The sequence below is a fragment of the Canis lupus genome, chromosome 1 (assembly GCF_011100685.1).
Source record: "Canis lupus familiaris isolate Mischka breed German Shepherd chromosome 1, alternate assembly UU_Cfam_GSD_1.0, whole genome shotgun sequence".
NCBI classification, from domain to species: Eukaryota; Metazoa; Chordata; class Mammalia; order Carnivora; family Canidae; genus Canis; species Canis lupus.
In genome coordinates this window covers 117,603,052-117,630,083 of record NC_049222.1, presented here as the reverse complement: position 1 = coordinate 117,630,083, position 27,032 = coordinate 117,603,052, and the positions used below count along the sequence as shown (strand labels likewise).

The window sequence follows — 27,032 nt, the reverse complement described above, 5'->3', positions numbered from 1 at the left end:
TAAATCTGCCCCAAGGCCCTTCCTCTACCCTAGGCGATGAGTGGCTGTAGGAACAAACCATGAACCACCTCTCGGCCCTTTATTACCCACTTGGCCCTCTAAGCTCTTTTGACACACATCTACCCAAACATACATGCGCAGATGCACATACAGGACGAGTGCTCCAGTGGGCTTGGGGAAGACCGCATTCTAGTTATTTGAGGAAACAGCAGTGAGCCCTGGAGAGGGAGGGTGAGAGAATAGAAATGCCGGGGTCCTCAAAGCAAGGATGGGCTGAGCCCCTCGCCCCGACGTGCTGGGTACCTGACTCAGGTCATCCTTAAAGGAAGGGCCTGGGGGCTTTGGTTTATGAATCCCCGAGCTAGGAATTAAAGGTCTAGACACCTGGGATCCTTGGAAGGCAGAGCAGAAGGCCAAGACTCCGGGGAGAAAGGGCAGGGGCTTGGTCTCAGGTCCTGAAAAGAAGGTGACTTTAGCCCCGACTCCTGGAACCGAGGGAGAAGGGGACCGGCCCTCAGCTGCGGGGTCCTCCACTGGGGGAATTTGGGGGGCCCGTATTCCTGGGACCTCCGGGGAGGAATTTGCTGGGGGGAGAGGTCTCCAACGCCGGCGCGACTGCAAGAGGAGGCTGATGTGGGAGTGTCTGGGTCTGAGGGAGGGAAAGCCGGGCGCGAGGGGCCTAGGAAAGGCTCTGCACGGCGGAGCGCACGACCCAGACTCCGGGCCAGGCCCCGGCACGCGCTGGGATCCCGGGGCTCTGGGCGGGGGCCCGCGCCGCCCCCCCCCCCCGGCCCCCGGCCGCCCGCGCCCCCCCGCCCCCCCCCCCCCCCCCCCCCGGCCCCGGGCCGCCCCAGGCTGCGCAGAGCCGCCGCGCTATTGTCCTGGCCGCGAAGGCGGGGCCGGCGCGGGGCGGGGCTGGCGGCGCCGGCGCAGCCCGGGGGCGGCGGGAGGAGGAGGCGGCGGCGGCGGCGGCGGCGCTGGGAGCTCCTGTCACCGCTGGGGCCGGGCCGGGCCGGGCGGGAGCGCAGGGGACGCGAGGGCGCGAGGGCCGGGACATGGGGCCCAGCAGCCCCGCCGCTCGCGGTCTGGGCCGCCGCCGGGGTCCGCCGCCGCTGCCGCTGTCGCTGCCGCTACTGCTGCTCCTCCTGCGCGCGCAGCTCGCCGTCGGGAGCCTGGCCGGTGGGAGCCCCGGCGCGGCCGAGGTGAGGCCCGGCCGGGTCCTGGGGGATGGGGGACGGGGCGGGCCCGGGCCCGGGACCCGGACGCGGACACGTCCAGGGCGGAAAGCGCAGTCCTTCCAGCCGAGGGGCCGGCCCCTAACGCCCCTAACGGCACGAGGCATCCAGGAACCCAGGAGTTCAGGCCCCAGCCTCCGTCCGCCCCTAGCTTAGGAACTGGCCGTTCCAGAGCCCCCGGTCCCCAAAGTCCACCCTCTTGACCTAGGTGACTCAGCCCCAACCCCTTCCCACCCAAACATGGGGACCCACCAGACAGTAAGACACCCGGTTCCAAGTGTGTTGGTCCCTGGCATCCTCTGGACCCATTTGAAGGCTCCCGCAGCCTCCCAGAACCCAGGAGTCCGGGTCCCCAGCCACCGACCCCCGCCCGACCCAGGATGTGGCTCTCCAGCCCAGGCCTGCAGGGCCCTGAAGCCAGGCCTTGTCGTCTTTGCGTCGGAGAATGGGACCCTGAGCTAGGGACGGAGGGAGGAGGGGCCAGAACGCCTGGGTTCTGGCCTCCTCCCCCGCGATTAGGTTTTAACCCCTTCGGGCTTCAGTGCGGCTGCGCCGGGGTGGGGGCGGAGCCTGTCTCCGCGGCAACAAGGCCGCGAGACACCCCGGGGACCTGGGTCGCCGTGGCAACGGGAGAGCTGGGGCGCCCCCGCCCAGTGGGAGCTGTTTCCCGGGGAACAGTCCCTCTTAGGAGGCGGGTGCGCTGGTGCTTTGCGGAGGGGGCTGGCGCTGGGGGGTCTGAACCTCTGGGTCCTACGGAGCAAACGTCCGGGGGACACACGTGCGGGCGTCCCGGGGCCCTCGCTGACCCCTCTGACCCGACCCCAGGCCCCGGGGTCGGCCCAGGTTGCTGGACTATGCCGGCACCTAACCCTTCACCGGGACCTGCGCACCGGCCGCTGGGAACCAGACCCACAGCGCTCGCGACGCTGTCTCCGGGACCCGCAGCGCGTGCTGGAGTACTGCAGACAGGTGGGCGGGCCCTGCTGGAGGGGCGTGGTCAGCGAGCCGGGTCCCCCGAAAGAAGCTAGTGGTGCAAAAGGCAAGGTCCGGGGAGGATGAGGGATCCAAGTAGGCCGGGGAAGCTAGGGGGCGTGGCCGAGAAAGAGGCGAATTTAGGATCTGTTTTTGAGAAACTAGGTCAGGAAAGAACTGTGCAAAGAGGGCCGGTTAAGGTTGGTATCCAGTGAAGAGGCAGTTTAGCAATATGGGGTGGGTCCTTAAAGAGTAGGAATGTCGGTGAGCGTGGCCAAAGGAGAGGCGGGGCTCAGAAAAAAGACCTTTTGGACCTGCTGGATGGGAAATGGGGTGGAGCCCAATGAGAGTGGAAAGCTGGGAGGGTGGCTTCTTCGAAAAGGCAGTTCTAATACAAAGAGAAAGGACACTTCCTGAGAAGCCAAACCGAGGAAGAGGTGAGGCTTAAGGGAGGACCAAACCTGTTGGGGGAGGGGACAGAAGTGACCAGAAGAGAGATAGATTTACAGGGATCAAGTTTCTGGGTGGTTTGTCGGGGCTTCTGAACAAGAGCGACTGGGGGCGTGGCCAGGGGCCTGCTGGCTGAGATTTCTAAGACTGATTTTAAGGAGAAGCAGAACCTAGGGTGATCACTAGAGCCTTGAAAAGGGACGTGGCCAGTGGTAAGCACGGCTGACAGGGGTGAGGCTGTGGGTTGATCGCCCCCACCCGGTGCCCCCAGATGTACCCGGAGCTGCAGATTGCACGTGTGGAACAGGCGACGCAAGCCATCCCCATGGAGCGCTGGTGCGGGGGTGCCCGGGGTGGCCGCTGTGCCCATCCCCACCACCAGGTTGTGCCTTTCCGCTGCCTGCGTGAGTTACAGACTGGAGGAGGGGAACAGAAGTGGGGGTATCCCGCGGGTGAGATTCTGGGCCCTGGGCTCAGGCTCACGTTAGGGATCTGGACGTCTGGGTCCGGAGTGGGGCAGAGAAATCTCGAGGATAAAATGTCTGGATTCAGAGGAGGGTGGAGCTAGTGTCTGTGGGAAGGTCTCACTCTGGTACCCCCACACCCCAGCAGGTGAATTCGTGAGCGAGGCCCTGCTGGTGCCTGAAGGTTGCCGGTTCTTGCACCAGGAGCGCATGGACCAGTGTGAGAGTTCCACCCGGAGGCATCAAGAGGCGCAGGAGGTCAGGATCCTGGCCCATCCATCCTCACCCCGTAGAACCCGGGATTCCAGTCCCCTAACAGAACCTGAGTCTGGGCCTCAGCCCCCTCTTCCCACTGGGACAGAATCAGGAATCCAGGCTCCCAGCCCCATCAGACCCCAAGCCCCAGGCACCCGGGCTCCCCTCTACCCCTCTCCTAACACACAATCGTGGCATCTGGGCCTATCCTATTCTTCTGCAGGCCTGCAGTTCCCAGGGCCTCATCCTGCATGGTTCCGGCATGCTTTTGCCCTGTGGCACAGATCGGTTCCGAGGTGTGGAGTATGTGTGCTGCCCCCCGCCAGTGACCCCCGATCCGTCTGGGACAGCAGCTGGGTGAGTGGGAGGGAACCTTCCATGCACATCCCGAGGCTCCTGAGGCAGGAAATGGAAGCCTGGGGACCCAGGTCAGATTCTCATTGCCTTAAGTCTTCTGTTCCCTCAGTGACCCCTCCACCCGCTCCTGGCCCCTAGGGGGCAGAGTAGAGGGGGCTGAGGAGGAGGAAGAAGAGGAATCCTTCCTACAGCCGGTGGATGATTACTTTGTGGAACCCCCACGGGCTGAAGAGGAAGATGAGGAGGAAAGAATTCTACCCTCAAGCTCCCATAGCCCTGCAGGGGTCAGCAAAGGTGAGACAGTCTCTGGACCCTTAGTTCCCTCTTCCCTGGAGGGAAGATGATTTGAGGGAGCCTTAGTGTAGAGGCATCTTTAGGCGGGACCTGTTGGGGAGAGAGCTGGGGGGAATGGAAGGGATGGGAGTACCTTGGGATAAAGAAGAGGTGGGAGGGCTGTCCTGTGAAGAATGCAAAGGCTGAGGGTGGTTTGGGGTACCTGGAGGTAGAAGAGCCATCTGGTAGTTCCTAAGGATTATTTTGGGGAAGCTTAAAGGATGGTATAATGGATTCCTAAGCTTGACAAGAACAGGCCCGGTTCAGAACTATATCTCTCATGATGCCCCGTAGCAGCTATGGTTATGTGGACACATGGTGGTCTCCAGCGTGCTCTAGGGAGGGGAGGTGACCTGGCCATGGGCTTTGGGATTCCCTGACTCCTGGCCTTGCAGTGACCACCACTCCAAGGCCCACAGATGGTGTGGATGTGTACTTCGGCATGCCTGGAGAAATCAGCGAGCACGAGGGGTTCCTGCGGGCCAAGATGGACCTGGAGGAACGAAGGATGCGCCAGATTAATGAGGTGATGATCCTAGGAGCCCCAGGATTTCCCACAACACAGAACTCCCTAAATACCAGGGATTTCCTCAGGTGCACATTGAAGCTGCCTCCAAAGACTCCCCAAGCCCCCATCAACCCCTAGCCCTCAACACCACCTCTAAGATGACCAGAGATCCCTGACCCACCTAGAATCCCACTGAGAGGCCACCAACATTCTATGGAAACTCTGGTACACTGTGTCCTTCCACTTTAAATTCTTTCGGAGCCTTGACCTCTTGTGAACCCAAGAGCCAGTGGGACTTAAGGCATCTGGAGCCTCTGAAGTCTTGAAGAGGGATTGGGGAACTCACTGGGTAGAGGGTAGATTGCAGGATCCTGAAGCTCCCCCTTGACCTTAGGTGATGCGTGAATGGGCCATGGCAGACAACCAGTCCAAGAACCTGCCTAAAGCAGACAGACAGGCCCTGAACGAGGTAAGACACCCTCCAGCGGGTCCTAGTCATGCCCGTCCACTGCCTAGGACGCACCTGGTCTCAGCCTGGTTCTACCTGCCCGGTCTCATTCGGTTCCACCCCTTCCTAGTTATAGTGGTCTCTCCTGGCCCGGCCCCCCAGTTGGTCCCACCCCTCTCAGCCTATGACTCTCTCCTCAGACTGGCCATGTTTGGCTTTGTCTTAACTTGATCCTTCCCTCTGAGGGCCCCCCTCTGCGGTCCTGTCCCCAGCTGAGCTCCTGCAGGTGCAGCTGGGCCTTCTCAGCCTCCTCAGCCTCACATCCATGTTCGGCCCTGCCCCCTGATGCTGGTCCCACCCCTCTAATCTCACTTGTACTCAATCCCTCCTCAGTAGGCCCAGTATCAGGACTCACCCATCACCTTCAGGCCTCATTCAGGTTAGCCCCATTCCTGACTCTTGTTGCACTCTTCTATGTCCTATTTCAGCACAGACCATTTCCAGTTGGCCCTGCCCAGGTCTAGAGCCTTACCTGTCCTATAATAGTTGGAAAGTATTTCACCTGAACACCAGCCAGCTCAGTTCCTAGATTGTTCCCACCCAGTACAGTTTACATCCTTAGATCAAGTCCCAGTTGGCCTGGTCCTGCCTGCACTATGCCTGGCCCTGAATCCCCACCCCTTCCATCAGTGTCCTGTGATCGATTCTACTCCTGCCTACACCCCCCTCCACCACTTGGCCCTAGAGCCCTGCCTTTCCAGACTGCCTTTGACCCAGACTTTCCCCCGTCTTCACCTTTCCTGGCCCTGTGCTCACCTCCTCGCCAGCACTTCCAGTCCATTCTGCAGACCTTGGAGGAGCAGGTATCTGGTGAGCGACAGCGCCTGGTGGAGACCCATGCCACCCGAGTCATTGCTCTCATCAACGACCAGCGCCGGGCTGCTCTGGAAGGTTTCCTGGCAGGCGCTGCAGGGAGATCCACCTCAGGTGCTGGAGCCGTGGGGACAGAGGGCAGAGGGTGAAAAGATCTGGGGCAGGCCCAGCAGCCTTCATCCCTTCCACAGGCAGAGCGCGTCCTGCTGGCCCTGCGGCGTTACCTGCGAGCAGAGCAGAAGGAACAAAGGCACACACTGAGGCACTACCAGCACGTGGCTGCTGTGGATCCTGAGAAGGCCCAGCAGATGCGCTTCCAGGTGCTCAGATCCTTCCAGCTCCCAAATATCCTGCCATCCCTCAGACCCCAGGGTCTGGGACCCCATCCCTCAGATGCTCTTTCTGTCCCTTGGATTTCTTCCCAAACCTGGCAACCCCCCACCCCTGTGCCTTGGGACCCTTTGTAGCCCCTCACATCCCTACTCTTTGATCCTGGCCACCACCCGCATGCCTTTGACCCCCTTCTTGTCCCTTGGATTCCTTTCCCAGAATCCCCCTCCTGAGCCTCGAATCCTCTGTCCTTCACCCCACTGCTTTTCCATGCAGCCCTTGCTCTGTGCCCTCAAATCCCAGTCCCTAGTTCTTGGATGTTCTCTTCCTGTCCCCAACCACTCCATTCTATGCTTTTGAACTCAAGTCTTGCCCTGAACCACATCATTTCCCTATAAGCCTCTAATCCTATTTCCCTCTCTGTAACCCCTGAAACCTCACGTTCTATTCCTCAGACTTACGCTTGCTTCCTATTTTCTACGCCGTGTTCCTTGTATCCTACATCTACATTGTCCCTTGTGTACTCTCCCTGGTGACTGCTCCCTTCCCTTCTGGCTCACTTCCTTTTCCAAGCCCCTCACTTCCTGTCTTCTGTACATCTTTTCTTTTTCTTTTTATTCTGCGTCTCCAGTTTTCTTCCTCCTGTGGCCCAATTCCTGGCCATTTTACCCTACTTCCTGCCCATTGTACATGTTCCTTTTTCTTGGACCCTACCCTGCCTCAGTTTCCCCATCTCTCCCTACTGCCTGGTTCATCCTTCATGCTCACTCCCCCACAGGTGCAGACCCATCTTCAAGTAATTGAAGAGAGGATGAACCAGAGCTTGGGGCTGCTTGACCAGAACCCCCGCCTGGCTCAGGAGCTGCGGCCCCAGATCCGTGAGTACCTGTGACCCCTGGTTCCCATTCCAGATCTGGAAGGGCAGATCCTGATTCCCAATCATTGCTTCCACCAACACCCCTGTCACCATTTCCATTATTTATTCCTACGTAATAAACTCCAGAACTTAGTGGCTTAAAACAACCATTTTCTTTGCTCCTGACTCTGCCATCTGGTCTGGATTCTGCTGGGTGCTCCTTCTGCCAGCCTTGCCAGTAGTCCAGTGTGTGGCAGTGTCTGGCTAGCAGATCCGCTGGGGACCCTGTCACAGATGGGCCTCTCTCCCTCTCCAGGTCAACGCAGGGTCTCTTCTCCATGGAGCCCCTTCACGTGGTCTCAGCAGGGTACCCGGGTCTCCTCCATAGTGGCTCAGGCTCCCCATACAGGACAGCGAACGCTGTCAGGGCTTCTCAAGGCAGGGGCCCACCTTCTCTTGGTTAAGGCAAGGGACAACCCCAGTCCAGATTCAAAGGCAGGGACCCACACGAGAGCAGGAACACCAGAAAGTGTGACCTGTTGCAGCCCCCGGATCTGTTGTGACTTACTACGGCATATCCCACACCTAATCCTGCTCTTTAAAGAAGCCATTCTCTTGAAACCTCAACCTCCATCCTCCCTTCCAGGGGTATCTCCATCTAGCTCCCCACTTTCCCAGATCACACTTGTGGCTATGCCTGATCACTCTACTGTTAGGGTGCTGTTTATTCACCCAGTTTTGTTTTGAGGCATGATCTCGACTCCCTTTCTGCATGTTCCCCTCAGAGGAGCTCCTCCACTCTGAGCACCTGGGTCCCAATGAATTGGAAGTCCCCGCCCCAGGGGGCAGCAGTGAGGACAAGAGTGGGCTGCAGCCTCTGGATTCCAAAGATGGTGAGTTAACCCAGATATAGATAATCCCAGACTTGGGGGGACAAGCACCCACCCTCAATTCTAACTCCTTAAAGTCTGGGGGTATCTTAGCTACTGCAGTGAGTGGGAGAGGATAGGAACGGATGTCTAAGGCTGTGGAGGCCTCTGTAGGATCCTTGATCCTCCTGCCTTGGCCCCCGGGAGGGTGCGTCTCCACTCTTTCCTCGATGATGCCCTCCTTTCTTCACTGTTCCACCTGTCTTGCCTCCTCTGGCTGCCAGCAGACACCCCCGTGGCTCTTCCAAAAGGTGAGTATCTCACAGAATAGATCCCAGCCACCAAACCCCACTAGTCCCTGAGCCTGGAATGGAAAAGGGTCCTTGGGAACTCCAGACCTGCTGGGGTAGAGTCCGGTGCCCCTTCTGACCGCCTCCTCAGGCAGGGGAAACACCATTCTCGATTCTCCGGAATAAGATAGGCCTTGGGGGTTAGGGTCCACAGAACAAGATGCTGCATCCTCTGGGAAAGAGAAGATGTCCCCCCTGGAGCAGTACGAGCGAAAGGTAGGTCAGACCTATGGGTGCCTGAGGGTAGATGGGAGAGGGGTCCCGGACTCCTAGGTCTGAAGGAGGAGGGTTATAGGGGTGTGGATTCCTTGGCCTGAGGGAAGAAGGGATTGAGGACATGGACTTTGGAGTCCTAGGGAAGAAGAAGGCTGGGGGATGCCCTACTGGGGCCCAGGGGAGGAGGAGGCTGGGGCCCAGACTCCTGAGTCCCTGACACCTCCTGCTTCCCCAGGTGAATGTGTCTGTTCCAAGGGGTTTTCCTTTCCACTCATCGGAGATTCAGAGAGATGAGCTGGTAAGAGGAGGACTGTTCTCGTTACCTAGGGGGAGAGGTCAGAAGTCAGTGACTAGGCTGTGACTCCCAAAGCCACACAGGGCCTTGGCGAGCCTCAAAGATGGCCCCTGCCCCCTGTCCTCTCCATGCAGGCACCAGCCGGGACAGGTGTGTCCCGAGAGGCCGTGTCTGGTCTGCTGATCATGGGAGCAGGTGGGGGCTCCCTGATTGTCCTCTCCCTGCTGCTCTTGCGCAGGAAGAAGCCCTATGGGGCTATCAGCCATGGAGTGGTGGAGGTGAGAGAACACAAAGACGTGGTATGGGGGAGGAATGCCAGAGCCTGGCACAGAGGAACTGTGAGATCTTCGGTCAGGTCCCTATGCCCCTCCATCCCTCCGGCCCCTACTGCAGGTGGACCCTATGCTGACCCTGGAGGAGCAGCAGCTGCGTGAACTGCAGCGTCACGGCTATGAGAACCCCACCTACCGCTTCCTGGAGGAACGACCCTGAACCAGCCCCTTCACCCCTTTGGCTGAGCTCAGACCTTCCCTCTTCCTGGCTCCCCAGAACCCCAACTCCCAGCCTGGGGGAGGGGTCTCAAAAATGTTCATTTCACACTCTTTGTGAGGGGGCTGGAAATTCTTATTTCCCCTTTCCGATCCCAAATTCCACTCCCAAGAAATCCCCAGGTATTCCTAGCTGCCTCCCTGCTTGGGACTTTCTCATCTTAATTTATTTTGTAAGTTAATTTATTGTTCCCTAAGGTGACCACCAGCTTGGTCCCAGTGTTTGTTGTTTCCTAGAACTCACCCTCCCATGTGCTCTCCACTAACAACCCAATAAAATCCTTTACCCCACCGTGCCATCTTGCGTCTCTGTGGGGGGATCAATGTGTAATCACAGCGCTGGACACTGATGAGGATCCCCGCCCGGCCCTCCTTCACCCATTTAAACAGTCCGTAGGATCTTTAAGTCGGGGCGGAGCCTGTAGGAAGGGCCGGGATTGGCGTGCAGGGGGCGGGGCCCAAGGACGGCTCGGCTCCCCCAGCCCAGTCCGGAGCTTTCCGCGGTGCTGAACGGTTTGTTACTTCCAGGCCTCTGTTTGCTGAATCCCGGGAGTCGACTCCAAGGAAGTTGTGTCCTGGCAGTTTCTCCTGCCTTCACCCTCACACTCAATCACACACAGCATCCACCCCCAACCTGCGATCCCAAGGAGGGACTGAGACTCTCGAACCCCTCTTCTCATTCACAAGTTTTCATACCCTCTTCCGGAGGCAATAGGAATCCCCCTGATGCGTGGAAATTCCGGTTACATGTCCCAGAGGGGGGTATGTGATGTCTGCAAATGCCTATTGGAACTTAAACCCTCATGCACCTCATTTTGTGGCTTTGGGGTTAGCCCTCTACCTATGCTGTTACCTGTCCCAAGAAGGTTGCTATGGAGATTAAAAGGGCTAATACCTGTGGAGATGTTAGACCTGTGCCTGCTACTTCACAAGTATTTGTTAAATAAATTTTAAAACAGGGACTCCTGCGTGGCTCAGCGGTTAAGCGCCCGCCTTCAGTCCAGGGCGTGATCCTGGAGTCTCGGGATCGAGTCTCACATCGGGCTCCCTCCATGGAGCCTGCTTCTCCCTCTGCCTGTGTCTCTGCCTCTCTCTCTCTCTTTGTGTCTCTTATGAATAAATAAATAAAATCTTTTTTAAAAAAAAGTTTAAAAAATACATTTTAGGGGATCCCTGGGTGGTGCAGCGGTTTAGCGCCTGCCTTTGGCCCAGGGCGCGATCCTGGAGACCCGGGATCGAATCCCACATCGGACTTCCGGTGCATGGAGCCTGCTTCTCCCTCTGTCTGTGTCTTTGCCTCTCTCTCTCTCTCTCTCTGATGACTATCATAAATAAATAAATAAATAAATAAATAAATAAATAAATAAATTTAAAAAATACATTTTAAAAACAGCATGGTGGAAAATACTCATAAGGCACTCACTCTGTGCCAGGCACCCCTCCGAGAGCTTTTTACTACATTGACACTCTTAATCATTACTTCTATCCCGTGAAGGAGGTACTATGACTAGAAATGGAGATAAGAAGTTACATTACATGCCCATGGTCACCATCTAGGAATGGTCAGAGCTAGAGATTCAACCCAGGCCAACCTGGCTCTAGCATCCATACACTTAGCCATTTTGCTGACCTGCTGCCTAGAAATTCAAGGCTGCCCCATACGCCATACAGGTTGTGCCCTGCAAAATTCCAAGTGATACCATTCACTTTCTAGACACTGTAGATTTGCATTTTTACTACAACTTCCCAGCAGGTGGCAGCAATATGCTATGTTCTAATGTCCGCTAAGTATACAATTTTCTGACAGATGCCCTAGGGAGGAAGCACCTAAATCTAATTCTCCCAAAGAGCCTATGAGCTCACAGTGTCTCTTTATAATACATACATGTAAATACAAGTCATGTATATTAAATATAGACGTAGCAGACATTGGGAGGAAGATGCCTACATGGTATAAATTGGACACAATGCCACAGCTTCATCGGAGAACTGTTTCCAACATTCTGAGATCTTTAGTTGTACTGAGACACTTTAGCAGAAATCTATGACTAGCACCACAGATGGGGGGAGAGCTGCCTTTGTTTACACAGCCAGGGGTGATCAACAGGATAACAATGGGTAAGGAGCTCCAAACAGGTGGGGCAAGGAAATGGAAGGTCATTTTGCTCACTTTGCTCAGTATGTGATTCCTTAATAATGTTTACATATTAATGAGGATACTTAGGGTAATTAATTTTAAAACACTTACTGAAATTCCAGCAGGAAAAATAACTTTGCTATTGTTCATTTGATGCTCTTGTGCTACTAAGCTGCCCTTCTCTTCCCACTGAAAACAATTTAATTTTTCTTTTAGTAATAGTCTATTAGAGACATTTAATCATTTTGTCATTTTATTTTTCATTTTGTTATTTTAATAAGTACGTGTATGTTTGTTGATACATGTTGGGATATACATCTTATATGTCAATAGACTCTAAGATGCCATCAATGATAAGAAATAACCTAATGGGGCACCTACGTGGCTTAGCCCCTTGAGCATTCAATTCTTGGTTTCTGCCCAGGACATCATCACAGCGTCATGGGATTGAGCCCCACATTGGGCTCCATGCTCAGCATGGAATCTGCTTGTCCTTCTCCCTCCCCCTCTGCCCCACTCCCCCCACTCACTCTCTCTCTCAAATAAATAAATAAATATCTTTAGGTACCACAAAGGAAAAAAGTACAGAAATTAAACTATGCCACACTATGACTATAAGATGAATTCCAGTTAAGTTCTTAGAATCTATGAAATAACATTCCTATGAATTTTTCATGGGTCAGCTGCCTTTATGTGCATACACAGAAGAGCAATGTATGCTGGTACAGGGCAGCTGATATGGGAGACTAACACAGATGGCTCCTGAAACCCTGCCTCCCAATTTTCAAGCTCTGTGTAGTACCCCCTCCCCAGATTCTAGCTTGGCCCTGTGAATGACTTTGACCAATATGATGTCAACAAGCATGATGTAAGCAAGGACTTCTTGGAAACACCAGGTGAAGAGACCCACCCACCTTCCTGGAGAGACTACACGGACCTAGAGATGCTCAGCCCACTCACAGTGGCTCCAGCCATCTCAACTGAGCTATCAGACATGTGAGTGAAGTTGTTTGGCCTAATCAGGCCTCTAGCTGACTGTAGCCACAAGAGTGACCAAAGTAGGATAGGACGATCCAGTTGAGCCCAGCCTAGATTGGAGGATCATGAGCAAATAGAGATGGTTGTTTTAAGCTAAGTTTTGGGGTGGAGACACTGGCACATGCCCTGAAGTATGCTTGGTTTGTTGTCCTTAAGAGGCTCTGAGCAGTGGAATGCTCTGAGAAGTCAGAGGGCTTTCAGCGGGGGCTCATGTAGGGGTAAGATTTGGACAAAGTCCAGGGCAGAGGTTGTGGGGCAGTTATGAGAAGAGGGCATCGTGGAGGTCTTCTGTCTTAGTTTGGGTTTCTCTGGAAGAAGGATTTGAGGACAACTTATTGGTAAGAGAGGTGGGAAAGGACACAGAAAAGGGCAAGCAGACAGGAAAGGGTGTGTTATCAAGCCAGAACCAGTATGGGGAGCTGGGAGCTTAATTCTGTTGGGGAATTCCGAAAGCCCGTGAACACACACTTCCACATTATCTTCATAGAAGTGAGGGACCTGGAATATTTCTCTACCATCTCCTTTCAATCTCTGCTTAGAGGGCTGTTGGATGGTAAGTGGCATAAATTTGTTGGCATTTAAGGCTACCCATACCCATACCCATGCTCATACCCAGGGTAAGGCAGGCACCAGGGGTCTCACAATGCCCACAGGCAGTCAGACCGCCAGGATGAGGGTGGACAGGGTGAAGGCGGCGGGATATGGACGTGGCACCCACGGTCTGTTACACACCCCACCCAGGCACAGTCATCCAAACACGCCTCCTCAGCCAAGCACCACAGCCACTCCCCTGCACCAATGCCGCCAGAGATGAAGACAATGACAGTGCAGTCCAAACTGAGTTTAATAAGTTGTTTCAGATAGGGGAGAAATTCACTGGAAATGCGGAGATCAAGGATGGAGCCCAGTTGAGCTCTGAATTAGAAAGCATAGGACCCAGGGGACTTGAATCTAGGAAGAGTCCTTCCTATGTCTCAGGGGTAAGGACATGAATGGTGTGGGTCCTGGGGAGGTTTGGGGGTCATCTTAGGAGCTCTACTGGATGACACTGGGAGCTATTCTGGGGGTACCCCAAGTACTGTGTAGGGAAATCATATCTGGGGTTCTAGAGGAGTTGAACTAGACTTGAGGAGGGGAAGGGGGGCTCCAAAGGATCCCAGTGGAGAAAGGGTTAGGGTCTAAAGTGTTTCACAGAAACAATCAAGGGGCCTCGATTTCACAGAAATCATCAAGAGGGCTCCTTGTGGGTGGGGGAGGGGTATCACACCACCCCAAATATTGGGGATTGTTTACCCCCCCAGCAGCCATTTTGGGGTTTTAATGTAAGACCCCGATGGCAGGACATTCCACATACATTATCATGGATTTGCAACATTAGCATACGCTGGCTGTCCCACAGGACGGAGGGGACTGGAAAAATCAGTCCAGGTTCTGGGTTTGAGTCCTAAGAGGACAGGCCTGGGGGTGCCACACGGCTCCTCTTCAATAGCTGCCGAAGCTGCGGACAAGGAGGGGGAGGAGAAGTTAGGGAGGCTAGAAAAAGAGATAAGGGACAGAAACCCTGTGAAGGTGGGGGGTAAAGTACAGAACAGAGTAGGGTCGATTGGGTTTGCAGGTCAGAGGTTCAGAATCAAGGTGCAGGGTTAGGGAAGATGGTTCAGGAGCCAGCACTAGGGATGAAGGATAAAGGTGTTGCTGGCTGGGGGTTCCCACTCTGGGGTTAAAATTCAGGACTAGGAGTCAAAGGTAGAGGCAAGGGGTCAGAGGTCACACTTAGGGCTGTGGTAGGGGGGTCAGAGGTTATACTTGGGAATCAAAGGTCACACCCTGAGGTCAGGACTCAGGGTTAGAAGTAGAGCTTAGGAGGAGTCACCAGTACCAGGTGGGAAATCAAACACTGGGGTCAGAGGTCATACTTTCAAATCAGGGCTGTAGAGGACCAAGGTCAGCTCCTGAGATTAAAAGTCATCCTCTAAAGTCATGAATGGGTAGGGTCAGGGGTTCACACTGTTAGGTCAGAGGCCACTCTGCGGTCAGGGTGGGCCCAGTGCTCACCCCCTCAGGGCCCGGCCCAGGCCGCAGCAGGTGGACAGGCTGCTCGTTCTCCAGGTTTCGCAGCGTTGGATCTGCGCCAGCTGCCAGCAGGCGTCGCACGATAGCCTCTTGGGGTGGCCCAGGGGGCAGAGCAGCTGCCATGTGGAGGGCTGTGTTCCCATGGGCCTGGGGACAGTGAGGGGAGGACTGCTAAGGATTCAGACTCAGCTGGCCCGGGCCTCTACAGTGCACTTCAGATTCTATCACACTCCTGCTTCACAGCCACATCCCACTTGTCCCTCCTCACAGCCCAGAATCCTCTCCATAATCCCACTCCACATGCCCCTCCATCCATGGCCTATACACTCCCCCAATCTCCATCCACATCCTATAGAGGCCTTGCCTATGTTCCATTAGCCGTCCCTTCCATAGCCCACAGGCCTCCCAACATCCCGCTGCCCTTCTCCATCTATCTCACACAATCACGTTCCGACCGAGGCCCCCACCTTCATGTTGACGAAGGCCCGCAAGTCTCCCTGTGGCAGCTCAAGCAGCAGCTGAACCAGGGTGGGATTGGCAGCCTGCACAGCCAGATGCAGAACAGTCTTATTGCTCTTTATCTCCTGTAGAGAAGGGAACGGCGGAGGTCAGGCCAGTCCTCACACCCAAGGCCCCTCCCATGGAACCCAAGAGCCCTTAGACACCACGTTCCTCCTTTGCAAGCACCCAGGGGTGCCTTACACAGTTATATGTGTTGTGCACTAAACAAGAGCACCACATTTAAGGGGCTGCCATTCACATTGTACGCATCACAGGACCATGTGTTTATTATGACAAGTTTCCAGCCCAAGTGTCTTTGAGGAGAAGACTCTTATATCTAATCCTCCTAAGGAGCTCTGGGCTAGCAGCTGCCCATATCTGTAGGGATGCGACTTGAGCAGCATTTTTGGGGGACCAACTAAGCCTATGTGTACTTCCTTATTTAATTGTTCTCTTCATATTTTGGAGCAAATAAAGACATATTGCACAGTGAAACTTGATTACCTGTTCTTAAAGAGTTTGTAATAATGGACATTAAAAATATGATGGGTTTATACAAGGCAAAACAACTTAGTTGGCTCACCAAATAAATAACGAAGAGGAGACAAGGAGATAGAGGAGGAAACGACTTTAAAAGTCCTTAAGGGACTCTTGGGTGGCTCAGTGGTTGAGCATCTGCCTTTGGCTCAGGGTATAAACCTGGGGTCCTGGGATCTCCCCATGGGGAGCCTGCTTCTCCGTCTGCCTATGTCTCTGCCTCTCTCTCTGTGTCTCTCACAAATAAATAAATAAAATCTTAAAGTAACACAAAAGCCCTATAATGGCAATATGTGGGCTTTATTTGGATCCTAGACTTTTAATGAAAAAAAAAGAAAGCATATCACTTTAGAGTCAATCAGAAATTTGAACACAGCCAGGATATTTGATACTATGAGATTAACTTTTTTGTAAGATGGAATAATGGTATTGAGGTTAAAAGAGTTCTTAACTTTAAAGACACAAATATTTGTGGATAAAAATACATGCTTGGTTTACTCTAAAATACTATAGGAAAGTTGAAGAATGGATGGGGCAGGACTGGTTACAAGTTGCTGATTACTGATGTTGGGTATGGGGAGTTCACTATATTATTTTCTATATTTTATCTGTGTTCAAATTTCTTTAACTAAAAAACAAAGCAAAATAATAAGCGGATGTTGAATTCTCTCAGGCAGCCTGTGAAAGAGCTACTAGCAGGGGAAGGAGAGTAACAGAACTATGAAGCATTGGATTCTGGCGTGAACCACGTGATTCTAATCCCCTGACACTTAGAAGCTGTAAGATTTTTGACCCCTGTGACTCAGTTTCTTTTTTTTTTTTTTAATTTTTTATTTATTTATGATAGTCACACAGAGAGAGAGAGAGAGAGAGAGGCAGAGACACACACAGGCAGAGGGAGAAGCAGGCTCCAAGCACCAGGAGCCCGACGTGGGACTCGATCCCGAGTCTCCAGAATCGCGCCCTGGGCCAAAGGCAGGCGCCAAACCGCTGCGCCACCCAGGGATCCCTGTGCCTCAGTTTCTTTACCAGTAAAACAGGAAAAGTAACAACAGTGCGCATGTCGAAGAGTATTTGTGAGGGTTCAGTTAGCTAATCTATGAAACTCCGTGTTTGATGAATAGTAAAGTGCTTGATCAATATAAGCTAAGATCAATAATATTATTCTCTGGGGCACAAAAGCTGAAGTAACGTGCTCAAGTTCACCAGGCTGGGAAGAGCCAAGTCAGCTTTTGTTTGGAAGCCCTGGACATCCAGGTGACCCATCCCACACACCTTTCTAGAGACCGGCTGCCCACTGCCCAGCTCACCTGGCTGGTGTGATCAGCACCCATGTGCAGCAACATTTGGACACAAGCCAGCCTGTCTCGGGCCTGGGTACTCAGTACCCGGAAACATAGGTCAGGTGGGTGCACGGCAACGTTGAGGGCCAGGATGGCTGTGTGGAGAGGGGTGAGGCCTGCGGAACAGAGACAGTGAGGGCTCTGCATCTGGGGCACCCACCCCACCCAAGCCCACCTGCCACACCCACCCTGCCGACCACTCAACTTACCCTCGAAGTCTCTGGCTTCCAGGTCGACCTGAACCCCCGAGTTAATCACAGCCTGAGGAGGAGAAGGCAGAGGGCTGGATTAGTCTCCCCAGGCCTGCTAGCCCTGGAAGCCAGGATGTGAGCGACCAGTCCATCCCATTCACCCCACCGGCCAGCTGGCCATACCGAGAGGACTCCTGGGAGCCCATAGGTAGCAGCCACATGCAAGACAGAACGTCCCTGATGATCGGTGGCATTGGGCTCTGCTCCCAGGTTCAGTAGATCCTCCACAATCAGGGGCTGGTTGGCGGCAGCAGCCACCAGCAGAGGGGTCTGCAGGAGATAAGAGGGTTAGTCTGAGCCCAAGTCTCCTCCCCTCTGCAAACCAAGAATCCAGGTTCCCAGACCTTCTGCCTTCAAATCCAGTCCAGGCCCCCGGCCCTCACCTTGCCCTTATGCTCCCGAATGTCCAGACGTCTGTATACCTGGAGCATCTCAGCTGCGGCATACGCTGCCCAGCGCAGCCCTCGAGCCGCGAATAGGTGCAGGAGCCTGAGAACAGGTAGGGGGCAAGCAGTGAGCACAGCAGCCCTGCTAAGCCAGGAACATGCAGACCGCAATCCCCTATACTCACGTGTCTCCCTCCTCATCCTGGGCCAGCAGCTGTTGAGGCCCCAAAGCCAGCATGTGAGCACGGGCTGTGTCCAGGGATGGTCCGGTGGCCAGAGTAGGCAACGGTGGGGGTCCTGAAGGAAGTCCAGAACCTCTCCAGGATCCTGCCTGTGGCAGGGAAGGTTCTGCATAAAGCCGGGTATCCAGGGGGTCCTGAAGGATACATGTGGTGGGCAGACCCAGTCAGCTGAGAATTCCCTCTTCCTAACATACAGATGTACACACAGTGCCAGGCAGAGTGGCTGGGTGCCCCGCCTGCACCAAGTGACCCTGGACCTTTGGGCCTCAGTTTTGCCCATCTGAAGAATGGGATCTTAATCCAGCATGAGGGCAACTGGGAATTTTAGGGGTCCTTCAGCATCCTATTCCCACTCTGTATCTCACCTCCATCCCCACAGAATATGGACACTGCCGCCCTGGGTCGGAGGGTGGGTAGAAGTCAGGAGTCAGGAAGCCTTCAGCAGCAGAAGCAGGGTAAGAGTAGGGGCTGTCTGTGTAGGCAGCATGCGTGTTGGGGTCCCAGTCTGGAAAGCCCGTGGTGGGAGCCAGGCTGCCAGGTCCAGAACCCACAGTCTCTTGGTGTACTGGGAAGCGAGAATGGCCTGTGTGTGAGAGGAGGGGCAGGGGCAGGCCTGATTACCAGAGTTGGGGAAGTCCTGACCTAGACTGGAGGACCGGAGTGAGGGCCTGGAATCTCCCAAGGTACTGAGAGCTAGTACTTGTGGGACACCAAAGGGCTTGAACCCAGAATCCAGGGCACCAAGCGGTTGAAAGCTTGGACTTCTGCCACCTGGACTCCAGGGACACTGAGGGTTGAGCGCCTAGACTCTTGGAGCAACAAAGGGCTGCAAGCCTGGGCCCCCGGAACACGGAAGGACCTCATACATAGACTAGCGGGCTCCAGAGAATCTGGGAGATCAAGCTGCTACCGGGTCGCAGCAAGAAAGAGGGTCTGGTCTGACTCCTAAGTTTCCCCAAAGTTCTAAGATTTAGAATGTCTGAGTCGGGGAAGAAAGCTGGGGCTGCGCCAGCTGAGGGGACCAGATGGGTTTCCAGACTTACCAGCCTCACTCTCATTCACAGATGGGGTCAGGGACTGGGCCGGGGGAGGTGGAAACTGTCCCTGGAGAGGCATAAACAGAAACGAAGGAGGGTGAGTTTATGTGACACAGCCCTCAGCATCCAGTCCCAGCCGCAGCATCTAAGTCAGGGCCGCACCCCCGCTCCGTGCTGAGGGCCCAGGGAGCCCTCAAGTCCCCGCCCAACAGGACACGGCCTCACGGGAGTCCCGCTTCAGGGCTTCCCGGGCCTTACCGGTACCCCCCCAGCCTCAGGCTGCTGCTGACGGCGCCTCTGTTCTTCCAGGAGCTTCTTCACGGTCTGCGATGGGCAGTGGCTGCGTTCACCCCGGCTCACTACAGGGGGGGGGGGGGGGGGGGGGGGGGCGATCAGAGGTCCTCAAGTCACCCAACTCGGGCCCCCTCCCTCGACCTCCTGCGCGGAAAAACTGGCAGGCTGACGCCACCTGAGGACCCCAGAGCCATTCTTAGCTCTCAGGTGCAGCTTCCGCCTCCGCCGTTTCCTTCCCTTCGCTCCGCGCTTTCCCCTCTGACCCAACTTTCCACCAGCGTCGTGGAAACTGGGGAAGGGGGAGGGGCGCGCCCCTCTGCAGCACCTCCCCCCCCCCCCCCAGCTTCCGTGAAAACTCCCAGCCCCCAGATCTCCCAGTCGCGGGGCCTGGGGGGCCGCTGGCAATGACGCCCTGAGCCGCACGGGCAGCTTCCCCGCGTCGCTCTGCCCTGAAGCTGACCTCGACGCACGGTCCACGGGAACCAGGCGTCCGGCCCGGGTCCCCAGCCCCTCTCCCCAGGGGACGACGAATCAACAGCCCGCCGGCTCAGCCAAGTCCAGACCCCGGCGCCCCTCAGATCTAAGAGTCCAGGCCCCACTCTGGGGAGCCCGAGCGCCTAGCGCCCCTTGCCCCGGGACCCAGGAGTCCGGGCGCTCAGCCTCGCCCCCCCTTGCGCCCGGGAGCCCCGGTTTCCAGGAGCCTGGTCCGCAGCCCCCGGGAAGTCGAGGCCCGGAGCCCGCGCCCTCCCGAGCCCGGGTTCCGGCGGAGGAAGGGTTAAGCGGGGGAGGGCGGACTCGGAAACGGCCCAGACACGACGTGCTGACGTCGCGGCGCTCACGCAAGGGAATCTTCCATCCACCCCTTCCCCTCCCCGCGGCGCGCCGCAGGTGTCCGGCTCCGAGCCCGGCGGGCGGCCAGGCGTGGAGCTCGCGGAATCCCCGCACGTGGGGAATTCCTGCTCGGCGCGGGGGCCGGCGTGGGCGGAGACGCGGGAATTCCCGGGGCGGGGGCAGGGCGGAGGTCGGCGCGGCCCGCGGCGGCCCGGCCTCACCCACGGCTTTTAAACCACCACGCCCCCAGGAGCGGGGGTCCGGGCCGCCAGCCCCCTCCGCCCGCACCACCCGGGGACCCACCCCCCGCCCGGACCCAGGAGTCCGAACCCCCGGGCCCCTCGCCCCCGGGAGCCCAGGCTTCCAGCCTCCGGCCTCCCGGCCTCCCGGCCTCCATCACCACCCAGCAGTCCGGGCGCCCGCGTCCGCTCACTCTCAGCACCCAGGCTTGACGCTCCCCCATCCCGCGGTTCTCGGGGGCCGGACCCCCCACACCCTGGCTCTCGAGGGGCCGCGCGCCCCACCTCCCCACCTCCACTTACCCCTCGGGTTCCGTGGCGCGGATTGCGGGCCCCCAGGGCCGCGGCCTCGGCGCTGCGCCAGCCTCGCTCTTCCCCCGCGGAGCCGCCGCCGGGTCCCCGATCTAGGGTCGTGCCCCACGAGTTTTAAAACTGGGTCTCCGGCCCCGCCCAGTGAAGGGCAGGGCCCGCCCACAGGCCCGGGAGTCCCCGCGTCGCGCTAGAGCGGGTCCAGTCCCTGAATGGGCGGGGCTGACATTGAGGCCCCCACTCCTGAGCCTCCCTCGGACGAGGGGGGCCCGACGGGCGGGGCGTCTTTGGTTTGAGGGAGAAGCGGCCTGGGACAGAGGACACCTGAAGGAGGAGGGCGCTGGGGGCCTGGCCTTCTGGGTCTCTGTCCGAGGGGGTTCTGGAGGCTTCCATTTCTGGGGCCTGGGCTGGGAGGGGACAGTATTACTGAGTCCTGGGGTAAGAGGAGGCTGGGGTTCGGGACTTCCTGGTCCCGAGGGAGGCAAGAGTGACCTGGGTGAACTCAAATTTCTCCCTCTTCCCCACATCACTTTGTTTTCCAGAGGTCAGTTCTCGTCTATTCGTTCATCCTTAAGAATAGTTCATTACTGCGAGGGAGGTACTTTGCTGGGTGCCTCCGGATGGCTGTGAACCAAGAACAGGAATTCCCAGCCCTCAGGCCAACTGCCATCCCTGGGGTGGCTGGTTCTCAGTTCCCATCTTGGGGACTATGTTAATCATTTCTCCCCCGGCTTTCGAGACTTCTGCTCTCCTGGTTCTCCTCCCTCACATGCTGTTCCTTCCCAGTTTCCCTGGCTGTTTCCACCCCTTCACCCCCATTCTTGGGGGCCAGGGGCACTCCTCTGCCTGTACTCACTTCCTTGGTGATCTCATCCAGTCTCGTGGCCTTAAATGCCATCCATAAGGCATCAACCCGAAAATTTACATCCTCCAGCCCAGGATTCACAGATGCAGCCGTGGTCATTCAGTTCTACAGGGAGATCTGTCGGCATTTCCAGTTCAGTGTCCCCAGACCTTGGCACTTTCCCCCTAAACCTCCTCCCCTCTCCCCTCCTTCTCCATCTTTTCAGTTGCTCAGTCCAGAAGCTTTGGTCATCCCGAATCCCTCTCTTTCAAACACACCCCATACCTACAAGATCAGTAAGTTTTGTTGGTTCCACCTCCAAAAGCTCTCCAGAACCTCCTCAGTGCCCACAGCCTGGTCCATCTGTCACCTTCCACCTGGACAATCATAGCAGCCTCCCTGGTCTCTGACCCTACCCCTAGTTCATCCCCAAAGGCAGTCACAGGGACCCACCACTTCTCCCCCTCCCACACCTTCACACAGGAAGCAGGTGGCCTTGCCACCAGCAGAGTGACATCCGCTATTGCTGCTTCTTTACTCCCCAACTGTTCCTCAGGACTTCTCTGGACCAAAGCCTCTTGCCAGACCCCTTCTAGCCTCAGCCTAGCATGGCCCCTTCCGGTGACATCCTGCTCCTGCTCCCAGGTGAAGTCAGTGGTTATGGGGCCTGGCAGGCAGAGGACTTATGAGAGGGGTGGCTTGGGTGGCATCTGAAGGGAGGAGTGCTGAGAGCAGGTCCTCTCAGTACCCTCTCCTTTCTGGAGATCCGTTTTAGCTTCAGGACCTGGTTCTTTGGGGGAGAGAAGCTGAGTCTGGGGTAGTTGCCTGTTCATCTCCCCTTCTCGCTGCCAGGCCTGTCTCTGTCTCTACTGCTGATTTTCTATCTCTGTGTGTGTGTCTGGGAGCTCCCCTACCCATCTGGGCTCTTTCTCATTTGCTCTCTCCCAAACGGAGGTTACTTCTCAGGGTACCACCTTTTCCCTGCACCCTGTTTTGGAAACTGCCTCTCCCCTGCTAATCCACTTTCCCTCTCTTTTCACAGTGATTGCAGCTCTGGTGACCCCAGGTGAGAAATGAGCACGCCTTGCCCTCTGCCATGGCACTTCAGGTACTGCTTCCATCCCTACAGGGTGGCCTGAGGGTCCTGGAACAGCCCCAGTGGCTCTCTAGCTCACCAGCTCACCTCTCACCAAATCAGAGCCCCGAGGATCTGGGGTCCTCTCTGGGTCGCCATCTCACTGCCCACATCACCAGATTGAAGCCCCAGGGACTCGGCTACCCCCTAGCCTTCGTAGGGAGTCCCCGCTATGCCCAAAGCACCTCGTATGTCTCTCTGTGCTGGGGGCCCCCACCCACCTCCTCTTTCATCCCCCAAGTCACCCTTGGGGAATCTCAGACAGACACACACACACACACACCCGCCAGGGACTTCATCTGCTCCCAGTGTCCAAAGTGTAGCCCTGAGGGTCTGGAACCTTCCTCAACTGCCTTCTCCCCTGGGCCCCACCCTCCAGGTTCCTGTTCCGGATGTGAGCCTGTCTGTCTGCCCCTGCTGGCAGGCCTCATGGCCGCCCATGCGGTGGTGTCGCTGCTAATCATTGCAGCAGTGTTTGTGTGTGCTTGCCCACGCCACAGGCCCACCCAAGGTGAGGACAGAGACAGGGTAGGGCCTGGAGGGAGAAGTGTCCCTAGGGAAGGGGCCCCCAGGGAGGGGCCCCCCAAGGGAAGCCCTAGAGGAGATGCTGGGGAAACCCTGGGGGCGGTGACTGGAGGGGAACTCCAGAGGAAACCCCTGAGGCAGGGGGTCCCCAGGAAGGTGGAGATGTGGGTGGGTGGTAGGTGGTCAGGCCTCATGCTTTCTCTCCCCCACCTCCAGAACATGACAAAATCTACATCAACATGCCTGGCAGGGGCTGACCCCCGTGTAAGTGAGACCTTGGACTTCTGACCCTCTGCTTCCTGTGTTGTGTGTGGCAGCACAGAAACACATTCCCCACTTTGGGGTGAAATAAAGCCATTGAAAATACCTCTGGTTCTAATTCTTCCTCAAAGAACCCCAGGGTCCCCAAAGCCTCCCTCCCACTTATCTGTTTCTGGGTAAATGACCCCCCCCCCCCGCCCCAAGTCCCACATATCCAAGCCCCCCTCAGCTGAAAGATCTGGGATGACTCGACAGATCTTTTATGTGCCACGTTTATTTGGGGGCAGTGATGGAGAGAAATCTGACCTCTCAGAGAGGGCACTCTGTGGATCTTTATCTTGGTGGAAGTAGGAATAGGATGCAGGGTAGGTGTCAGGAATGAGTGGATCCAGGCATCAGGATGTTGACTGCCGTGGTTTAGGCTCATTTGTAATACGGCCTCTGTGTGTTGAGGTCACTATAGACATCTGACCTCTGACCTTGGAGCTCCTAATGGAGGGACACGGTGGGAGTCATTAGTGGATGAGGTCCACTGAATAAACTTAAAACAAAATTCAGCCTTCTCCCAGTGGCCTATAAGGCTCCTAGCAGCTTCTTCAACCTCGCAGCCACGGAAGAGATCTGGATTTTAATCAAGTACATTTAGTGTTTCCCTTTCTCCTCCACCTCATCATCATGCCCCAGCCTCAGGGCCTTTGCACATACTGTTCTCTCTGCCTGGAACCCTGGTTCCCTAGATATTCCCGTGGATGGTTCCTTCTCCCCCTTCAAGTCGCAGCTCATGTCACTTTCTCAGAGAAGCATTTATTGATTTTGTCATCACATTTCTCCCCCCCTCACCCACACCCTGCCCCCACTGTCGTCACTGTCATATCAGCTTTATTTCTTCATGGTACCTCCCCAAATTATCTCAACTGTTCATTTGTCTATCTCCCCAACTAGGATGTAAACTCTGTTGCAGTGTAGGTGCTCAATAAATCCCACCAAAGGTTGAGTAAATGAGAATCATGCTTTGCCCTAACATGTCACTGCCCCCAATAACCGAAAAGCTTCCTCATTTTCCTGGACCTCACAAGGCCAAACTCAAGATGCTTACACTTTACAAAGAGACTTTTTAATCCCCAGGTGAGACAAAGCAAAGTTGGCTGCAAGTAAGTAAGAGACTTCACAGAACATGGCTCATATTTGGCGGGGCAGGGAGGGGGGAAACCTATGGCCCCAAGAGGCAGCCCTCAAGCTGAATCCCTGAAATCCTACACGAATGACTGGCCTGGGTATACATCTTTATGGGAAGGGGGCTGTTTGGCTTCCCTTAGCTTCGCACAGGAGCCCATGACTCCCCAAAGTGTAGAAGGGCACTGACAGAGAGGCAAGAGATGGAAAGGTGCCTCTGTCTGCATGGTGGCATTTTTTTTTTTTATTTATGATAGTCACAGAGAGAGAGAGAGAGAGGCAGAGACATAGACAGAGGGAGAAGCAGGCTCCATGCACCGGGAGCCCAACGTGGGATTCGATCCCGGGTCTCCAGGATCGCGCCCCGGGCCAAAGGCAGGCGCCAAACCGCTGCGCCACCCAGGGATCCCTTTTTTTTTCTTTTTTAGAGAGAGAGAGAGAGCATGCACATGTGAGGATGGAGGCAAGAGGAGAATTTTTTTTTAAAAGATTTATTTATTTTGGAAAGAGAGAGAGCACAAGCAGGGGGAGAGGGGGAGGGGCAGAAGGAGAGGGAGAGAGAGAGTTCCAAGCAGACTCCCCACTGAGCAGGGAGCCAGACATTCCACAACCCTGAGACCACGACGTGAGCCAAAATCAAGAGCCAGATGCTTAATGGACTGAGCCACCCTAGGCACACCTGCATGGTAGTCCTTAAGAAGGGTTTCAAGATACTTGTACCACCCCTCGATCACATGCACAGTTTTGTAAATTTTTGTGTGAGTTTTTCTGAGGAGTCTCTAGCTTTCATCAGCTTCTCAAAGGGATACAGGATCCTTCCTTCCAAAAAGTCTAAAACTCCTCTCTTCAGAGTTACCGAATTGGGGCTGAAATCTGTTCTCTGCTCTTTTAAGAGCTCGTCCCAGAAATCATCCTGTCCCGAACACTTCAGTGCTTGCCTTCTGGCAAAGGCCTCTATGTGCCCTTGCAAACATAAAACCCCATGTTTTCTCACACATTGTAAGCTGAGCATAAGGCCATGATTGATCATTGAAAGCCGTTTTGGACAGATGCCCCGTTAATCTTTGAGGTTGGCAATGTTGCTCAGAAAGTGGCTTTAGGGTCTAGGTTCTAGAGGGACTGGGAAAGTATTTAAGACAGACACCTACAGGGTAGGAGGGACATGTGAGGAAGAGAAGCTGGTTTTCTCACCTGATAAGGCGACTCTGTCTCAGTGATGCGCTGTTTCCTGGTCACTGCTGGGGGATGGGGAGTAGAGCAGAGTGCAGAGACAGTTCAGGTGGTGAACTGGGACCATTTTGCTGATGCAAAATCAGCCCCTCCATCACCCACTTCGGATGGTTGTGACTTGGGAGCTTCCTCCTCCCTCAGGAAGTCCCAGGCTATCCCTCGCCAGCCCCACTCACCTTCCACAGACCCTCGTCCCCGAGGAAACATTCGGCCCAAGGAGTACACGGCCAAGGCAATGAGGAGGGTCAGCACCAGGTCCCCCAGCACGATCCCTGCCAGCACACCGGGACTCACCACGGGGCAGTTGCATCCTGAGAATGTGGCCCAAAGGTTTGGGGTGGTCAGTGGAAGTTGGGAATTGGGAGGAAGTGTCAGCAGGGGAAGGTTCAGAGAGATTGGGGAACAGATAGAGGTGGGGAGATCTTCGGGAGGTAGGGAGGGAGACTGCAGAGTCTAGGCCTACCGTCCTGTGCCTGGATAGGGCTGAAACCTGAGGGGAGAAAAAGAAGGTAAATTGAGTCATGGGGCTGTGACAGGAGGGTGGGCACAGAAGGTGGGGAGGGTGGATCCTGAGAGCTAGGAAATGAGTGGAATTTTGTGTCTGGTGGGACCTGTGGGCCAGCATCAAGGCTACTGGACTGTGCTATTTCTATCCCAACTTGTCCTATTGCGACACCCGGACAGTCCCTTCCCCCTTGCTTCTACCAGAGGCCAAATCTTGGGGGCTCTGGCTCTGGGAGACAGACATAACTTTTGAGGGACAGGGATCTGCTTTCCCCCACCTCCCTTTTGGTTCTCTTTCTATCCTGTACCCCGCTCTGCCCCAAGCTGAACCCAGGGACTCGGGAGGCAGCTGTAGAAGCCCCCAACTCACCACCCATGCTCAGAAGGAGAGGCAGGAACAGGAGCCTGTTGGAAGGTCCAAGGACCCCCATGACACAGGCGACGCTGCTGGACGCCAGAGTCCAGGGGCCGGTGGGATGTGGTGTAGCGTCCAACCAAGTGAAGGAGGAAGTCTGAGGTGGGCGGTGGCAGAAGGGAGGAGGGGACAATACAGGAGGAGGGACGGAGACAGATAATGCCAGGAAGAATCAGGCCGAGACACCGTGGGGGCCACGCTATAGCCTCTAAGGACTGGACGTAAAAAGAAAAAGGCTACATGCACCAATCCACCCCTGACCGGGGGTCAGCCATCAGTGCAACAGGACAGTCAGTGGCTATGACTGAAGCCAGCTTTTCCTCTTCCTGGCTTAAACAAGTCATTCAACCTCTCTGGGCCTCAGCTCC

The 27,032-nt window shown here is 55.8% G+C and overlaps 4 protein-coding genes and 1 long non-coding RNA gene across 12 annotated transcripts; 2 read left to right on the top strand and 3 right to left on the bottom strand.

Annotated features, from left to right (window-relative positions):
* Positions 1-49: 49 nt before the first annotated feature.
* On the bottom strand, positions 50-1,793 carry LOC106559197. Its single transcript, XR_005354726.1, has 3 exons — positions 1,488-1,793; positions 385-455; positions 50-218 (listed from the first exon to the last, which is right to left on the bottom strand). It is a non-coding gene; the product is annotated as an uncharacterized LOC106559197 (long non-coding RNA).
* APLP1 (amyloid beta precursor like protein 1) lies at positions 962-9,655 on the top strand. Its single transcript, XM_038529251.1, is given in 18 exon segments — positions 962-1,202; positions 2,061-2,204; positions 2,929-3,061; positions 3,267-3,379; positions 3,600-3,733; positions 3,843-4,027; positions 4,462-4,592; positions 4,969-5,043; positions 5,850-5,984; positions 5,986-6,009; positions 6,087-6,215; positions 7,004-7,103; positions 7,867-7,974; positions 8,238-8,261; positions 8,446-8,516; positions 8,752-8,814; positions 8,946-9,089; positions 9,205-9,655. Coding segments are annotated over 18 exon segments (1,959 nt in total). The 5' UTR covers positions 962-1,055; the 3' UTR covers positions 9,304-9,655.
* Positions 9,656-13,360: 3,705 nt separating this feature from the next.
* On the bottom strand, positions 13,361-20,789 carry NFKBID (NFKB inhibitor delta). Of its 6 annotated transcripts, none has more exons than XM_038529247.1 (12): positions 20,572-20,773; positions 19,163-19,263; positions 18,911-18,971; positions 18,233-18,450; positions 17,811-18,001; positions 17,623-17,728; positions 17,363-17,509; positions 17,198-17,249; positions 16,956-17,104; positions 15,075-15,191; positions 14,590-14,754; positions 13,361-14,032 (listed from the first exon to the last, which is right to left on the bottom strand). In XM_038529247.1, exons 4-12 carry the CDS (start codon positions 18,236-18,238, stop codon positions 13,979-13,981), a joined length of 987 nt encoding a protein of 328 aa, XP_038385175.1. In that variant the 5' UTR covers positions 18,239-18,450; positions 18,911-18,971; positions 19,163-19,263; positions 20,572-20,773; the 3' UTR covers positions 13,361-13,978. The 6 variants fall into 6 exon arrangements, with proteins under 6 accessions (XP_038385175.1, XP_038385176.1, XP_038385171.1 ...); XM_038529248.1 differs by lacking the exon at positions 20,572-20,773 and adding an exon at positions 19,659-19,806; XM_038529243.1 differs by lacking the exon at positions 20,572-20,773 and adding an exon at positions 19,374-19,647.
* HCST (hematopoietic cell signal transducer) lies at positions 20,390-23,447 on the top strand. 3 transcript variants are annotated; one of them, XM_038529249.1, is made up of 5 exons: positions 20,525-21,574; positions 21,978-22,066; positions 22,464-22,487; positions 22,936-23,067; positions 23,298-23,447. In XM_038529249.1, exons 2-5 carry the CDS (start codon positions 22,030-22,032, stop codon positions 23,336-23,338), a joined length of 234 nt encoding a protein of 77 aa, XP_038385177.1. In that variant the 5' UTR covers positions 20,525-21,574; positions 21,978-22,029; the 3' UTR covers positions 23,339-23,447. The 3 variants fall into 3 exon arrangements, 1 of the variants encoding a protein (XP_038385177.1); XR_005354725.1 differs by lacking the exon at positions 22,936-23,067 and having other exon boundaries at positions 20,390-22,066; positions 22,464-22,529; positions 23,298-23,434; XR_005354724.1 differs by lacking the exon at positions 23,298-23,447 and having other exon boundaries at positions 20,440-22,066; positions 22,464-22,529.
* A 151-nt stretch (positions 23,448-23,598) lies between these two features.
* On the bottom strand, positions 23,599-26,763 carry TYROBP (transmembrane immune signaling adaptor TYROBP). The gene is made up of 5 exons (NM_001197117.1): positions 26,620-26,763; positions 26,209-26,235; positions 25,922-26,056; positions 25,707-25,753; positions 23,599-23,831 (listed from the first exon to the last, which is right to left on the bottom strand). The coding sequence occupies exons 1-5, from the start codon at positions 26,678-26,680 to the stop codon at positions 23,766-23,768; spliced, it is 336 nt and encodes a 111-aa protein (NP_001184046.1). The 5' UTR covers positions 26,681-26,763; the 3' UTR covers positions 23,599-23,765.
* Between the last annotated feature and the right edge of the window lie 269 nt (positions 26,764-27,032).